Genomic DNA, 17,969 nt, shown 5'->3' with positions numbered 1-17,969 from the left:
TGACAGAACTTGACCTGCAAAGACAAATGTGGATGCAAACAAACATTCCACAAGCCGCCCGCAGCCTGTATGCAAAGTTAAGTATACACTGAGCATTCTCACAAAGGACACACAGTCACAGAGTAACTACACGGTGTACCCTTCGACCTACTGACTGACTCTTCAAGGAAAATTCCACACTATTTCTGTGTGCTGTCACGTTCAGTTCATTAGTGGTTATTTTGTAATGAAACACTGTAATCTACTTTTTTTTTGTGTGTACCCATTTTCTCCGGGTTACGCTCTTCTAACCTAAGCTCAATTAGTGATTCCCACCATCTGTTCCACTCAAATGATACTCTTTGTATCTTTTTTTCTTTTGTTCATTTTTACACTGCTTAAACATTTTGTACGCCAAACCATTAACAAAATATTATGTCGATTACTTGTGTTTTGGTGTACACAGAAAAGCTGGGGCACTGTAATTATCAATAATCATCTGAAAAGATATCCAATACTGGAGATTTCTCCAGTTTTCATTGGCAGATGACAGGCGTTCCAATCACATTATGTAAAAAGCTTTGTTTCCATTGACTGTGCTGCTCAGTAAATTCCAGGAATCTTCTGAAATCTGTGGCCGCAAAGGGTTTAACCTCTTTACAGTGTTTATTTAAGCACATGTTAGACTCACCTTGTCAGACTCAGTGTGCATGTACAACATAAGTCAAGCGCACTGAGCTGAAGCCTAATGTTAGTACACTAACATGCTCATAACTCTTGTGAGGACCTGCAGACTGCAAACACTCAGCTACTCCACAGCTAGTGGAGCTGAGACAGTGCAGAGAAGCTGACTTTTTGTTGCAAAATCAAGGATTTACTCGTTGCTTCCACACACTAACAGTATACCGCTCCAATATTTCATTTGGTGTACAAAGATCAGCCACAACATTAAGACTACTGACAGGAGAAGCGAATAACATTGACCATCTTGTGACAATACAATGTTCTGCTGGGAAGCTTTTGAACCTGACATTCATGTGGATGTTACTTAGACATGTACCGCCCACCTAGACCAGACCAGGCACCCCCACCCCATAGCAATGCCACTCCTTGATGGCAACAGCCATCCCCAGCAGGATGCAGCCTGACACAGGCACACACACAAAAACGATTTAGGAACAACTCAGAAAAACACAAAAGACAGCACAAGGTGTTGACCTGGCCTCCAAATTCACTAGATTCCAAACTTATTAAGCATCTGTGGGATGATCCACAGAGGCCGCTGCCCTCATCCCATAAGACCCAAAGACCTAACAACATTCTGTTGCCACACACCCTCAGAAGGCCCATATCCATTCTCCGATGAGTCACAACTGTTTTGGAGACCTACACGATATTAGGAAGGTGGTCACAATGTTATGCCTGATCGCTGTATATCTTTGCCAAGTCCACAAAAAGCTCTAGAGTGTACTAGAAGATGTAATGCTCCCAATAAAGCACCGATCTGTTTGGAAGGAAATGAGGAGTTCAGCCATAGACTAAACATCTTAATGTCAGTATACTTCTCTTGTGTGGCAAACAAAAGGTTAATACTGTTAATACAACATGTGACTAATCAAACACTGTTTAATAATAGGACTGGAGAGGAATAAGCTTCACGTCTCACGAGAGCAGGTGAGACATGTATCTACCAGTTTTTTCCTGAACCTAATGGAAACTTCCTTTCATTTTACCACTTAATCATCTGACTGCCTGTGATGCCTCGAAAACAGTGGCTTCTTATTAAAGGAAACCAGTAAATTAAAATTTAGCATGTGTGTTTATAATCTTTATACTTCTATTCTTTTAATCTTCCAATTATTGCGACTGGATCATTTAGATATATGATCCCATGAGAAGACTGTCCATGCCCCTCAGCGGTGAGTGTCTATTCTAATCCTAAACCCTACACTTCCAGTGGGCTGTTTACCGAAAGAGGCATCACATCCAAATATTGACTGTGCCCAACTCCCTCTGTTTAATTCAATCAATCTCTGCTAGTCCAGCAGCACACTCCACATGACGGCAAAGGCAAAATGAAGACGCTCGGAGCAGACAAACGGGTATTAGGGAAGCGAGGCGTAGGAAAGGAAGGGCTGCGAGTGGCTGTAAAATACAGACAAGGGAGGGAAAAAAAGAAGGACAGAGCAAAACAAGAGGTTAATGAGGCAATCAGGAGGAATAGAGAACTGAATGATTAAGCGAGTGCAGAGAGGGATGGAGAAAATTGGAGAGGAGGAGAGCAGGAGGAGCAGTTATCCTTTTACACTTCAATTAATATGAGAGTGGATGAGACTGTTCACTTAATAGGATTGGTGTGGGGAGCTTTTGTTGGCCATGTTTCCACAGCAGGACCAGATTAGTTAGCGGTCAAATCATCACATGCTCATGTGTTTGATATCAAAGCTACACTAATCAGGCAAAACATTATGACCTTCCTAATATTGTGTCGGTCTCCCTTGTGCCTCCAAAACAGTTGTGACTCATCAGAGAATGGACATGGGCTTTCTGAGGGTGTCCTGTGGTGTCTGGGAAAAGAATGTTTTTAGTGGGGGTACTATGGGTTGAGGGGAGGGGTCTCTGTGGATCATCCCACAGACACTTGATCAGTTTGGGATCTAGTGAATATGGAGGCCAGGTCAACACCTTGTGCTGCTTTTCATGTTTTTTCATTCTGCTGGGGACGGCTGCTGCCATCAGGGAGAGTTGTTGCTATGGGGTGGGGGTGCCTGGTCTGGTCTGTGGGTGGTACATGTCTAAGTAACATCCACATGAATACCAGGACCAAGCGTTTCCCAGCAGAATATTGAACTGTCACAAGACGGTCAATGTTATTTACTTCTCCTGTCAGTGGTTTTAATGTTGTGGCTGATGTGTGTATTAACAAATCATGTGTGTTGAAATTGATTAGTAGCTGACTGGAAAAGATACATCTCATTTCTCTGCAACTGGAAACCAGTAGGCGACTGCTATTTTAGCACAAACGAAAGTGGTTTTAATGCATGTTTTCATTATTCATGAATTACACAGTAAGAATTATTCATAGCCACTTACATACCTCTCCAAGTCGGGAAAGGTAATCAGCAACATTTGCAAGAAATCCTGTCGAAAAAGAACGAAAAATAAAAAGAGAGAGAGAGAGAGAGAGACAATAAATGGAGGCGTTTAGGGAGCTGTGGGAGCGAGAGAAAAAAGAAAGAGAAAGGCATACCTGATCTTAACTCGAGAGTACAAGGTCAAACAGTGTTTATGTTACATCCATTATTTAGAGGGAAGACTCAATGTGCCACTGAAGAAACAGGAGCCAGGTGGAACACATCACATGTCACACACACACACAGGCACACGCACACACACATATAGACTTCCAGGTGTGTTCACTCAGCTTCATGGCCCCAGCAGAATAAACATTTGTGGCTGAGCCGATGTACAGTCATCAATTTGAGATGCTGCTGGAGCGCTTTCGACTATTGTAACGCCGTGGCAATCAAGCTTACATCAGCCTCCAATTAATTTATGGAAATAGCATTGCGCCTCAGAGACAGGTTATATTAAAGCAGTTCAAATCTGAGCTCAGATTTTATTACCAGCCTCCGAACCGGCGGCGAGGTGGCGAATCTCCATTAAGTTAATCAAGTGCTGCAGACACACCTGAGACAAAATGAGCCGCCCGTGGTGTTTCCTCACGAATAATCTGAAGAAGTCAATGAATTGTTGTTCTCCCACTTGACTGGCCAAGAACCTGAGGAGGAAGTAGCCCTGGACAAAGGACAAGTCGAGTTAAAAACAGCAAAACAATCAATCGCAGGCAATCCAGAGAAACTACTTTAACAGCAGCAGCTATGACATTATAGGATTGCGTTTTTAGTTTTATAGTATAGTCTACATTTGTTCCACCTTTCCTTCCTGTGTTCACTATACTTACCTTGAGGTAGTGGACCTGCATGAAGGTTTTTTCAGGATTGAGGGCATGTTTAACTGTGGAGGAGCCGGAGTCGCTAACCTGACCGGTCCTCTCCATGTTGGGTCTGCGGGAGGACAAACAGAGCAGGGAAACGAAATTACGCTCGGAAAGACAGGACAGGTAATCAGATGAACGTACAGTACACAAAGGGACAGTAAACAGGATGGCGCACAGGGACATAAAAACACAGACAGGGGAAAAAAACAGCGTGGCATGTTCAAGAAACCTGTGCACACACATTTTTTATTTTATCTCACTCTTTGAGATGTTTCGGTTGCAGGAAATAACACAATTTCAACAAAGCGAGAACACACTGTCAGCGACACTGACTCCAGCCGGTCCTCTCAACGGTGAACACACAACCAGGCTGCCATACTTCGCCAGAGGCCCAGCTGGAAATCAAGCTGCATATTTATAATAGCGTTCTATAGTGTTTATATGACCTCACAGCGCTCCGCTCTGACTTTACTGCCCATGACTCACGGAGCGAACACTTCCACGAAAAAGCACCCCTCACTGCTGGCGCAGGAAAGAGCCACGCTCAAGGTTCCACTTTCCCTTGTTACACAGATACAAATCATCCCTTCGGTCTCCATAAACGCACAAACAAACACACACACACAAAACCAATAAAAAGCCAAACAAACAAAGCCCTGACGTGGGCTGCTGTGCGATGATAGGTTCAGTTAGCTGGTATTGATCAGGGTGAGCAGATTAACTCTGTGTGCCAATAGGAAGGCCTTGAAGGATCACCCTCCTACCCAGTCGATACGGCAGGCGCCTGGCCCACCAATCAATACAACCTTCATCACTGGCTACCCCTTTTCCACTGGGCCTCTTCACGGCAGGGCCAGGCACACACATATGTACACAATACAGACCACCAAAGACATGCATCCAAATTCTTAACAGAAAACCCAATCTTTTCGAGTTAGGCCTTAGCTGTTGGGCACAAATATTTGATCAACTAGGATCTTTGTCCAGGCAGGCATGGTGTACAGAAAAAGCTGGCAAAGGGCAGGGGAGGAGATGAAGTACACTGTAGATTAGGGTTGAGGACAAGAAGTAGGAGGAGGAGGAGGTGAGGGAGAAATCGAGGACAAGAGATAGACAGGAATGTTTGGTTTGCTCAGTGGACTGAGAGGGGAAGTCATCAGCTTCCTGGAATTTCTAAACTCAACTGGACATGCTTGCACGGACTTTCATCATGCATCTGAGGGTGTGCTCCGACTTGTGCGCACGGGCTCATGTCATATAAATGATGTGTTTGAGATAAATCACAACACCAAATGACCTGGCTTGGAAACATTTTACTAATGATCCTGAGCGTCTGTACAATAAAGGACACTCTCAGGCTGTCAGTGGACAGGTGGACCAGCGCAAGTCTGTAAAGCCGATGAAAACTTACATCATGTTATATAGCGTTTATTTTAAATGTTGTAAGAGGCGCTCATTTTCTTGACATCCTTACATATCCCTTTTAAATTGTGGGGTTATTTTTTTCCCACTCTCTCTGCACCGGTGTGCTGCCCATAGTGCCCATGTCTGTCTGTTACTGGTGATAAGATGAAATAGTCTCTTTTTAAGACAGCGGGGCATTGCTGTATCCCTTGGAAATTGTGTGTTTGTATGTCAAACCGAGAAAAAGAGGGACTCTTGGCAAGAGGCAAAAACTATGACATGAACACGTATTTCCAGGGAAAATGTGTCCATTCTGTGCGTCAGATTCACACAGAGAGGAAAATTGTTGATCCATCAGCGCTGTGTTAGACAAAGGAACTCCACCCTTCCCGCTGTCCAGATCAGGGATGTATGGATGTGTAAGTCCCGGGCTTTTGCCTCCTCTCCTTGTCAAAGATGATAAACTGAATCTTTAAGAGGAATCGCTGCTCGCCCCGCTTGGAACGTCTCACAATAGCTCAATGTATTTCACAAAAAAAATGGTGCTCTTATCTGACTTGTAGGCCGTGTGTGTGTGAAGGGGGGAGGTGTTTGTCAGTGTGTGTGTGTGTGTGTGTAGTCATGCATACACCTGGATGTGTCTGAGATTGAAAGGGAGAGAAAAAGCGAGAGGAAATCAGGAGCTATTACGGACAGAACTTAATGTCAAACGCGCGCACGCACACCCACACACACACACACATGCACACAAAAGAGGTTTACAGCTCTGCGAGCCATATCCTGACAAATTACACTGGGTTGACTGTGGAAACCGGATAAGGTAGAGCAGCGCTCCCAGCAGCCCAGTAAATCAGCAGGGAGAATGGCGTCTGGCCCAGACTGCCCTAAATATAACTCATCTGAAATGGACTGATAAACACTGGCCACTGGGGCCCCTGCTGGATCATGGGGTGTCAATCGTGACCTACTGAACTTGGAAAGAACAACCTGCCATTTAGCCATTGTGTGTGTGTGTGTATGTGTGCAATCTGGTGAGGCTGTTGTGTGTCTGTCCCCGTATGTATCACTTCTCCTTTCCTTTCCTCCCCTTTTTCTCCAGGCACTGTGGCAACCGGTTTTCATATTAAGTTTCAGCACTGTTGTAACTCTAATGACGCCACGAGGACTTGTACATACAGGCAGTCTAGTCCACAGCCTCGGAGCAAACCGAGACCTTACTTACGTCTTCCAGTGGCCCCTCATATCTGGAATACCATTTTAAGGCTGGAAGATAAAACTGAAATCAGTATCACAAAGCACATATTACAGCATGGCCTTTTATTGCACGCTGCTGGAGGTGAGTCACTACTTTTATTCTCTTCGCGTGTCAACGTGTTCGGAACGACAATAAATGAGCCGTGAAGAAAGCAGAAACAAGGACATATGAAACAATCAAACTGATAAAAAAAAAAAAACAAACAGATAATTAACGCTAGAACTATGAATGTAAACCGAAACGAGGTCAAAAGTCAGTGTTGGAGGAGGAACGTCGAGGAAGCTGCTCACATCCGACACTGAAAACCATCATATAACTGATATTGCAGTTACTCCCGTTCATATATTAATAAGGAGGACACCTAAACCACGTTCACGGCTCCTGACAAAATGCAAAAAAAATAGAAAGTTTATCTTTTCTGATGTTGTGAGAGAGGGAGAGGATGACGCGAAGCAAAGGGCGCATGCAGGAACTGAACCAGCACCACTGCAGGGAAGACTACAGCCTCAGTTTATGGGGCGCCCCAGTTGTTCAACAGGGAAGTTAAAGTTAATCCTGAACTGTTACTCTTTCTTGTCACTTTGCTGCAAAACTTTAATTTGGACAACATCTATTTAAAGGATACTGATTTAAAACTACACGTGCAATTTTCATGGAAAGTAATTATAGTTAAAGACTGGAATTTCCCCAAAAAGAGCTGCTCCATTTCAACCCTTGTCCTTATCCGTTCATTATTCGTTTATTATCCAGAACTTTGCTTTCCATCAACAAATATGTTGATTTATGCTCGCCCGTGGGCACATGACACATTTTCACATGTTCAGCTGGCCCGCCGCGAACTAAAAGACTAACTATGAAAAGGTTACGCGCCAGTTCACTGGAACTCTGCCTGTATCCTCCCCATAATGAACACGCAGCGCCTTTCAGTATAATTATATTGGTAATTGTTAGGAAAATATTCAGAGAAGACCCATAAGATAGTGTCAGCCCGTATTTTGTAAACACAAAACGTTCACGTGCTATAATCACGATATGTCTCCACGGAAATTTCACAACAATAATTAAGCAAAAGTAAAAATTGCACAGTGTCTGACGCACGGGCTAAATGTGTTTATTCGTAATTATATGTGAGCGGGTGAGTGAGTGAGTCTCAACATGCTTCAGAAAGGGCTTTCCTAGAAATGATTTGGATTTTCGAGGCGAATATGATACGTTCCGTTTGCAGATAACATGCAAAACTAATGGGCCATACGGGCATGCATTTGTGTGCATTTGTGCGTTCACGTATTGTCTGCACTGTTCAAATGTTAGTTTTGCGTTGTTGACTTAACCCCGTCAGGTGCAGAGAAACCTAATCCTGATCCTTTTAATCACCCGTGTGTCTGCCTTATAGGGGAACACCCTGATAGACTGCTAGACAGATGGGCGCACTCGAGTGCACGTTTAGCCCTTTCACTCTCAAAAAGAAAAGCACACGTGAGGGAGCACATCTCGAGCGCAGCTTGAACTGTTCAGAAGTTCAGAAGATACTGAATTGATTTGAATTCTGAACACCGTCTAAAGTCTGAATGTGTGATAATAGCATATTATCAGTGGAGAGACATAGTTAGAGCTTAGTGTCAAGATGAGGAGCCATGAAATCAATAATACGCTGATTTGCTGTTATGCTCTGTGCAGCCTCTTACAAGCGTGAATGTCAATAGCGCTCCGTGTTACAAGTGTCATCTCCAGTGAAGATGCCTTATTATTTCATAAAGGAGAGCAACAGCACGCATAAAAGGCTAACGAGAGCGTCTCCATCGTTTGAAGAGTTAACTCTTGGCTGGGGTTTTCACCTTTAATCCCCTGACGACACCGGGGATAACACAAACAGGGTGTGGGTCCCACATTGTAAGGATCAGATGAAGCGTTTGTGCGCGCCTGCTGTCCTCGCGCGCAGACCTTTTCCTAAAGACATGACGGTGCAGCACACCTGCGTATACTCCGTTGCCTCCGTTGCCACACCTGCCACACCTGCGCCCCTGGAATGCGTATACCCTCCACTCTTGCATGTGCATGTGTGTGTGCAGACACTTTGAAAAAGCTGGGCGTAGCCTAGGCTAAAAAGAAACACACTGTGTCTACTTTTTTTTCAAAATGCAAGTGGAGCCCATTCAAACCTGTTTATTCCCTCGCTCAATTTAGATTTACGCCATGAATGTGTGTCAAAAAGAGTGTCGCGCGATTTAACATTGGCTTTTTTATATTAATTGCTTTATTTGGCGGGACATTGTGTTGTGCAATAATATGTGTTTACTTAGGTAGTCTGTGTGTTTCTCACATAAATTATACAAATCTTGCACCCATAAAGTTAATTAAAAGTGCAAATAATGCAAATTTTAAGCCTACTAGGTCATGCCAAGTCAAAGGCTGATGTTTAAAGTCCATCCCTGCTGCATTGATTTGCACAATGCTACCATCCTCCACAAATTGCCAACATTTTAACCGATGGAGATGACGAGAGACACACCTGAGGATCTGAAGTTCCTCCTTTGAATTCTGCAGCTCATCAGAAAGTCGTCTCCACCTCAGCAAGGCCTTCAGGTCAAACTGTTCTGTTGCTTCTCGCAAAGACAGCTGGCGGGAGATGGATAATAAAAGGACGGAAAAGAGAACGATGGTCAGCATTTGTCATTTTTTAATGTGCTTTATGAATGAATTGACGCTGACGCTGACTTTTGGCAACATTTAAACGCAGTACATTTGTCCAGAACCAAGTTTATATCGCAAAGTGACACAATTACACAGCGCTGACAAAAGAACATGATTTGTGTAACTCTGGAAGGTGTGGGAATACAAGCAGGAGGATTAGGTCTTTATGCACATCAATAGCTGGATTAGAGCTGAAGTTGGTGTTGCAACCAAGTGTTTTTCAATGCCGCGCCCACTTCTTTGTCTGTTTGCTGATCTTTTTTCTTTTCCATTAATCCTCACGGCTCAGGTTGTAGAAATATGTATGAAGTATTGGGAGGTATACAATATTCAAACAAGTTCATGTGGCGTGGTACTTTTCCACAACTGTGTGGTTAACTGTATCTGAGTTTATTGATTAGTGCATCAAAATGGGTTTTTCTACATAATCAGAAAACCGTAGAGTAGTAGCGTATGTAGTGTACTTGTTGCGCTCGGGCCCAGATGATGTCCTCCAGGCAGGTGGCGAAGCCCTCGCTGATCCATTCCTCAGTCCAGTCTCTGGCTCCGATAACCAGGCCGAACCAGGAGTGGGCAATCTCATGGCAAATCCGAGACCCGCACAGAGACAGGTCGTCCCCTCCCGAGCCGGGACTCCCAGCGCACAGCACACTCTGGGACAGGAAAATTATATGGGGGCTGAGGAAGACAAACGACACGAGACGAGATAAATGATGAACAGGGGAGATAAAGCCAGGAATAAATTCCAAGAGGGAGGAAAGGAGTGCGAAATAAGCGAGGGAGTAAGGAGTAAAGAGGAGAGTTTTTTGTTTTCGAAAGTAAGAGCAAGGAGGGAAAATGACACGGGGACAACAAGGGTTAACCACAAGTATCGGTTATGAGGAAATAAAACAAAATAAGAAAGATGAAGACATAGTGTACATCTAAAAGGATCAAAGAGTTACTGAGGTAATGCGCAACACCTAAGATTAGTGAAAATTTATAGCCTGAGCACGTCATGTAAGACAAACCCACACATGCGTTTAATGAGCATGGGAATGACAAACAGCACTTCATTTAATCTTCTACATTATCTCCAGCAAAGGGCAGCTTACTCATCGAGCAGCCTTGCCAAACTTGACTGGTCTGTACAAACGTCGAGCAAGAACATCGTGTTCCCCGGACGGGGCTTTTCAAGAAACAACGGAAATAAATAAATACAATCAAAATTACCAATTGTAAAACATCAAGATCATAACAAGCAGAGCTGAAAACTATTTTTGGTTATGCCAAAGATAAAGATGCTATTTCAGCTGATAAAGGGGGATAAAGGCTCCATTAAGCTATTTAACCGATAAGAACGCTTGAGCCAACAAAACTTTAAGAGAAAAACTGTTCACAAATGTGAGTTAGTACACTTTATTCTGCAGAATGGAGGTAATACTTCCCTTTATGTCATCAGTTTTTGTATTGATTTATTAAAAAAATATTTAAACTAAGACTCCACTGAATGTCTGTGGCTCAACTTGAACTCGATAATCTACCTGATGAACCTGCTGAATTATTGCAGTCGGACATACGTTGGGTTAGGCTCAACGACTTCGACGCTCTTGATATTATAGAAGAGGCATTGTACGACAGGAATACGTATGTGATTTTTATCTGTGAGACAGTCCCAGTTCACTGTCAAAGCCAAGGTCATGGCTGAAGACTCTTGTGGAGCATTCTTTCCTTCTTTCTTATGTAACGGGCTCTGGGTGCCCTGAGGGGCTAGGGGCTGACTGTGCGTGAGAGGCAGGCCATTCTTCACCAGAAGAATAGGAAGGGGGTCACGGAGGTGCGAATGAATGGCCCCTCTCTCTCCTGGCCCATATAACAACATCGGACTGTCTAGAGATCCTTTCACACTCTCTAGATCATGTGTCCCAACTGCCAATGACCTGACGCTGGTGGGAGAATTTATGGCAAACTGCAGGTCCCCGGTGGAAAAAGACGATTTTTCAAAAGGGTCACCCACGCTGTTTCTGTGACAAATACGTTAAAGACGCCTCTATGCCGCAGAAGAAATTACTTTAATCTGTGTTGTACTTGCATGCAACACGATAAAATGCCTCCCCCAGCCAAAAAATTAAAAAAAAGCGTCCAACGGCTACAATTACTTCACCTGTTGGATTGACAGTCTACTCCCATGGCTACAATAAGCCCACATATTGCTGCTATTGGTGTATTACAGTAAGCTGTAAAATGAGCTGCCCTCATCAGGGAAAGATTAGCATCTTAAAAAAGCAGATGACAGCTGAGTTATTTTTTTTTCCTCGCCATAACCTAATTACGGTGACAAGCTAAGTGAATTATAAAAGAAAACAGTGAGTAAAGACATAGGTTAAGCCGGGTCTGCCAGACCTTCTATTTCAGAGGAAAACAAAATCGGATATCTGAACAGCACAGCTACTCTTTATTTCCCTGAGGATTGTTATATCAGACAGAAGGCAGGCCTTTGCTTTCTGTTATTTAAGGACATGTCAGCATCATACAATGGGGTCTTATGAGCATGATTTCCAAGACAGCATCTTAAATCTAATTCCATGTTTGTCCTGATTACACAAACAAAGGCTCTCACTGGAGCAGGAGATGCTAACATTAGCCTTATGAGTTTCTTTGTAGCCTAATCTTATTCCCCCACAATCGGATAAGCTCGCCTTTGTTGTCAGTCCCAGCGCCGTGTTTGTGTGCATCTGTGTTTGAGTGAGTGTGAAACACAAAGACAGCCTTTCAGTGACGGCGCTTGCACATGTTCCTCCGAGGGAGACGGAATCCGTCACTACAGTGACAAATCGTGTCATCCCACCACGGCGGTGATGAATAACAACGGCATCTTTCACGTTCACTGATGCGCTGACTGACATCGGTTGACATCGGGGACCTGTCAGGGACACACGCATGAGAGGACTCTCACCCACATTTGTGCATACCTGTAACGTGTGAGTCTCTGGTCATTGATTGTGTCTGATAAGTGCTGTTGTCAAACATGCTTCTGAATTTTTGCATTTTTCCCAACTGGCAAACAAGACACATGACTCACGTAGAAGTTATTTACCGAAGCTTCTGATTAGACCCACAATTACAATCAATCAGAAAGCATGAAGTGGTAAAACTACAGCTTTTAGGAAATGTGCGTATACATTATAGTCTGTAACGCAATTTTCACCCTTTACTGATTTTGCATCACACACTTGTTGACATCTTATGACCAAAACAGTGAAAAAAAAAGTTTTGTTCTTCAAGTGTTTTGTGACAATTATTTCGCTGCTGAATGTGACTATTTGTGTTTTATGTTAGCTCTGAGAGTTCAGGAAATTTTCCTACAATTTCTTCATCTAATCATCTGCACCTTTAGGAGTTCCCATTTAATTGTGTTACTGACTTTTTCCGGGTCGCAAAGAAGGAAGATAAACTACACCAATCAACCACAACATTAGTATATAACAATGACCATCTTGTGACTATGGACCTGACATTCGTGTGGCTGTTACTTAGACATGTATGACCCACCTAGACCAGACCAGGCAACCCCACCCCATAGCAATGACACTCATTGATGGCAGCAGCCACCCCCAGCAGGATGCAGCCTGACACAGGCACAAAACAAAAAACATGAAAACAGCACAGGGTCTTGACGCGGCCTCCAAATCACTAGATCCCAAACTGATCAAGTATCTGTGGGATGCACTGGAACAAGCCTGATCCGCAGAGGCCCCTCCCTCAACCCATAGGACCCATAGACCCCCACTAAGACACCACAGGACACCCTCAGAAGGCCCATGTCCATTCTCTGATGAGCCACAACTGTTTTGGAGGCACAAGGGAGACCGACACAATATTAGAAAGGTGGTTATAATGTTATGTATGATCGGTGTATATTGCTGATTGAAAGAGTAATCAAAGAAGTACTGCATTTATTATAAATAATGGATCAAAGAAACTAATTTGGCATGGATCCTCTCATTAAGGTTACTAAGGATTTTCAGATGATTACACATTACTGTTTAATGACTGGATGTTTGATTCAGCCACTGACACCTTTAAAGGATGTAAATGAATTCATATTTGTTAGCCCGACCCTGTGTCTGCTTTTGATGTCTGTGATCTCAATTTTGTTTTTTTAAATCGACTGCAGGCTGTCTGGCAAGGATTAACTCCGCTTTCTGTTTCGGGGAACATCAGAACAATGCATTAGAGAAATCGAATTACACTCTTTAACATTTAATTGAATGCCAAAATGCAACCCCTGCTGTTAATTTTACATCTCGTTCTTGATTGTCTTTATGCAGTTAAATTTTAAACCAAACTAAAAGACACTCACACATTCAGAAGTGTGCTACCACATTAATGCCCAGAAGGTGATAAACGATGCCGATCATGATGAGCGGCTGTCTGCACAGAGAATAACAGACAAAGACCTTAGGTGACCTTTGTGATGCCGACACCCCACTGGGTTTTAGCGCACAAAATGAAATACTGATTAAAGTCGTCCTTTGCTTCCTAACGCGACTACCTTGCGACTCTGAGTCACCAGGGTGACTCGGCCCTGAGCTTCAGAGGTGTAAGCCAGGGCAAGTCTTCAATTTGGTGAGACACAGATTGCAATGGTGTTTCGCTTCTCCATCTCTCCATCCATTATTCATCCCTCCATCCATCGTTCCTGGCTGTAGGCCATTTTTTCCCCAGTGGGACACTTCCATGCATAATGCAGCAGGAGCCCTATCATAGTCCTGTAATTGACATCCGCGGCCCGGCTCAGCCCATAGCTGGGACACCGGTAAAACAGCCCCACGAGACAGAGGGACGAGGAAAAAGATGATATGAGTGGAGTGTGTATACTGCATGTGTAAATGAGAGAGTAAGAGCGAGGTGAGATAAAACTGAAAAACACAGATACGACATGAGAAGAGAGAGAAAAGGGAATTTAGAGAGTGAATGAAAGGATTATCTCAGGGATATATCTATAGAGAGAGCAAAAGCCAGAAGAATGAGAGGGAGAATACTGTTGTCTGTCACTCTGAGTGATAAGTTTTGCTCTTTCTGCAAGTGCAGTGTCAACTCCCTGGTGTGATAACTGCTGAACTGCTGAACCAGTATGACACAGACGCTGTTGCAGCATTGTTGGTGAAATCTCGCACACATATTGTGCACAGACACTGACAGATCAGAAAGTAGATGGGCAAAAACAACAAGCAACAAAGTACAATTATTCTTTTCTATTCAAGTAGAGGATGAAGGGCGGGCCTTTCCTAATGTCAGCTTACGGGAAGAAGCTTTGTCTCCTCTCCCTCCCTCGCGAACAGAGTCTGTGGGCTATTTTAGACACAGGGGCCTATTTGACCAAACTCCTACCACCCTTCGTTCTTTTTTAACAAGTCTGACTTCAAATGTCTGGCATTCCAGGCTGGCTGCAGATCAGTTCTCTGCTTCCAGACGGGGCCCCACAGGGCCCGGCCAAATGCCACTCCATGTAGGGCCTGATCACATGAGCAGGGGGCCAGGCCGGGGGCCCCAAGAGAGCCGCCCCACCCACATACACTTCATTGCATCAGAGCCCGGGAATAAATAGCAGAAAAGATATCAGAGGTCATCAGGAACAAGGAGGTGGCTCAAGTCTGGAGAAAATGAGGCTTTGTAGTGCTGGCACAGGACAAACAACTGGCACATTTCAAAGTTATACTGTAGTTTCTGTCGAGGGCTTAAACTTAAAGGGCCGTACATAGACACAGAGCTCCGAGCAGGTCAAAGGGGCCGTAAGCTGATGAAGACAAGAATGCTCGTGTGAACAGGGATATACATGAAGACGCAATAAGTGGCTAAGCTGGAGGCCTAAGAGAAACCCATATAAACCAGCAGAAAGTCACAGGAACAGACATGCACGCAGAAACACACACCCACATACTCCGAACAAATCTACTTTCAACGCGTATCAGCTGGGAAGTGATAGCAGATGTCTGATCCATCCTCTCTTAACAGTAAAACAATCCACAGTGCAGTTTGTTCCTTGTTTAGCTCAGAGTCCAAACTGATGTCATGCCAGAGGAATGTTCTTGAGAGTGCGTGCATGCGCAGGATGCCGGAGCAACAGACTTAAAACAATAATGACTATTTGTCTAGAATGCAAACTCTGTCTGATTCACTTCCAAGAGTACACCGGCGGGCACGCACCTACCCAAACGTACAATCACAACGCTCGGAAACGCTATATCACACTTTCACACTCCTTTACAATCTTAATACAATGTCACGGGGTTAAGAGGGGGCACACAATGTTTTAATTAGCTCTAATTCAATGCAGTACACGTGGCGAAAAGCAAGCTCCTGTCAATCAGCCTGAGGGAGGAGTTGACATGACATTTATGTGACATAACACACATTCCTGTATCAATGTAGCTATTTGCATGCAAACCCCATCACTCATCACACAGCACTCAGAGCCCTCTTTTGGCTTCCACTACCGTCTGAATGAAAAAGACAGGACAAATCTATTTCACAGGATTATAATTTGAGACATTTTCTTGCCCGTAGGGTAATAAATAGACTATTTTTTTTCCCCCTCTCTTGCGTAATGTGAGAGAATGAGACAGTGAGGAGATGGAAAGTGAGACGGCTCTGTGCTGCGAGGACACATAAGAAGTGTTTGACAGAATGGAAAGATGAATGAAGGTGAGATGGGAGTGAAATTAGCCAGTGACCAGAGCCGTCGTCTCTGCAGAGGTTTCAGGCTGCCACCTGACCGGGGCCGCCTGCCTGTCACACAAAAAGCCGCAGCGGGTGGATGTAATGCGGGTTAAAAGGTGTTTGAGATAAAGACTTTGCAACGGGACGCTGTCGCAATTCAATAACATGCAATTACAACTGCGCTGTAACAAGGTACCAGAACTATCAACAGGTGTGAAAACACAAGGAGCAGAGACGAAGTAATGTGACTGTAAAGAAGAATGCTTGGGAGATAAGGCTTTGATGATGTGTTATTGTCAACCCAAAGAAAAGACTAAAAGTGAAGTAGATAAAATTGTATTTGTAAACTGTACATCTTCCAAATTAAGTTCAATACACCTACTAAGTAATGGGTGGTTTAGACTTCCGCATTAAGTTGACGCAGAAGCTACGTTGATAGCGCAGAGCATATGCAGACCATAGTGGTGACGCAGACCGCAAGGGCTGTGATTGGGCCGCTTGGTTGCTGCACGTTTCCACCTTAGTATTTCCGGCTCTTTCTCCATCTCCGCAATTTTGGAATTACTTGTTTTGGATCAATAAAGATGGAACACATCGAGGAAAGGTTAACTGAGGAGGTTTGAAGATACAAACGTTTGTATGACTCGCGTTTCAGTCGAAAGTTTCAGTCGCCGTTTAGGTCCCGCAGTACTCTAAAAGAGCCGTAAGTATTAAGCTAGCTAAATCCAACCTGAACAGGCCACACACTAAATAAAAAAAAAGTGCAACTGAGATTTATGGGCTTGACAATTAAATATTTACGAAATATCACCAAATTTCATGGTAATCTATCCCAGTATTTGTTGGGATATTTCACTGAAGCACACACCTCACGGCAGTACAAGAGGAAATAAAGGTTCTGGAAATCATGAAGGTCAATGCAACATTTTGCGCCAATCCTTCTAGTAGAAAATATTTTCACAGGGTGAACAAAACCTTACTGAGGGCACTATAGAAAAGGGCAGTGGATAAGATTGCACCCTCTGAATCTCTATTAATGATATTTTAGTCTGAACCAAGCTGATGGACTGACCCACTGCCAGACGGACCAACACGGGCCATCCACAGAGCCATGCCCCTAGCATGACTCGAAACAGCCAAATGCGAAAGTGACCGGCAGACCAGCTTTGAGCACTGCTCTTTCCCCAAGGCTAAAAGCCAACCCAGACATGAGACGCATTACCAGAGAGCATTTCACAGCACTTTGTTTCAAATGTCTCATTTTGGCCGGTTCAGCGCAGGGGACCCACGGACATTAAACTGTCTGGCTTTGCACAGACAAATGAAATTACCCTCAGCCCACTATCACACACATGCCCCAGGATGCACGCCAAGATCAGCAGCAGCGTCCCCTACGCCACACAATGGGCTCATCCATCACTCCAGGGAATGGGTCCTGTGGACTCATCCATTAGTTAGTAGAATGGGTGTGCGGTGACAGGGCTGTCTTGCCACAGCCTCTAATCCAGACTTATGGCACAGTGTGTCTGTGTTACTGTTAAATGCAGTACTATATGCCAGCTGTTGCCAGCAGGTTCTCATCCGAGGGCGTTTCTAAGCAACGCGCCGTCACTCACCCACCAAAAAAAACAGCCCGTGTGACAGTGGTTATAGTGGTGTGCAATGCTGGACTCAGCAGTAGGGCAAAAGTCAATGTTACATGTTACAACAAAATGCATAACCCTGTCCTTTAAAGCAGCAAACGAGTAAAAAAGGCGGCTCCTTCAGTTTGTGAGCAGATACTGTAGCAGGGCAGGTAAACCAACACTGCGGATGGGGAAGATGAGAGGCCCCCGATAACTAGAAAGGAATGTTCCTGCAATAACAAGGCACTTGCTAAGCTGTACCCTGCTATCTTCATTAAGACCACAGAGGAAGGTCTGACCCTGCAGAAGAGAC

At 44.1% G+C, this 17,969-nt stretch overlaps 1 protein-coding gene across 2 annotated transcripts in view; it reads right to left on the bottom strand.

Moving 5' to 3' along the window:
• The window catches only part of aopep (aminopeptidase O (putative)), a 70,817-nt gene that overhangs the window by 39,646 nt on the left and 13,202 nt on the right, over positions 1 to 17,969 (bottom strand). Inside the window, exons 6-10 of one of the 2 annotated variants that reach the window (XM_084551206.1) lie at positions 9,794 to 10,007; positions 9,148 to 9,254; positions 3,944 to 4,046; positions 3,670 to 3,777; positions 3,077 to 3,120 (exon numbers count right to left, since the gene is read on the bottom strand). In XM_084551206.1, the coding sequence (XP_084407332.1) occupies positions 3,077 to 3,120; positions 3,670 to 3,777; positions 3,944 to 4,046; positions 9,148 to 9,254; positions 9,794 to 10,007 (576 nt within the window). Of the gene's footprint in view, positions 1 to 3,076; positions 3,121 to 3,669; positions 4,047 to 9,147; positions 9,255 to 9,793; positions 10,008 to 17,969 lie in introns of both variants that reach the window. The other variant, XR_014699228.1, reaches the window with a different exon arrangement.

This window comes from Chelon labrosus, assembly GCF_963514085.1.
Source record: "Chelon labrosus genome assembly, chromosome: 9".
Classification (NCBI taxonomy): domain Eukaryota; kingdom Metazoa; phylum Chordata; class Actinopteri; order Mugiliformes; family Mugilidae; genus Chelon; species Chelon labrosus.
Note: the sequence above shows the minus strand (reverse complement) of the source record. Positions and strands in the feature narration are given on the sequence as shown.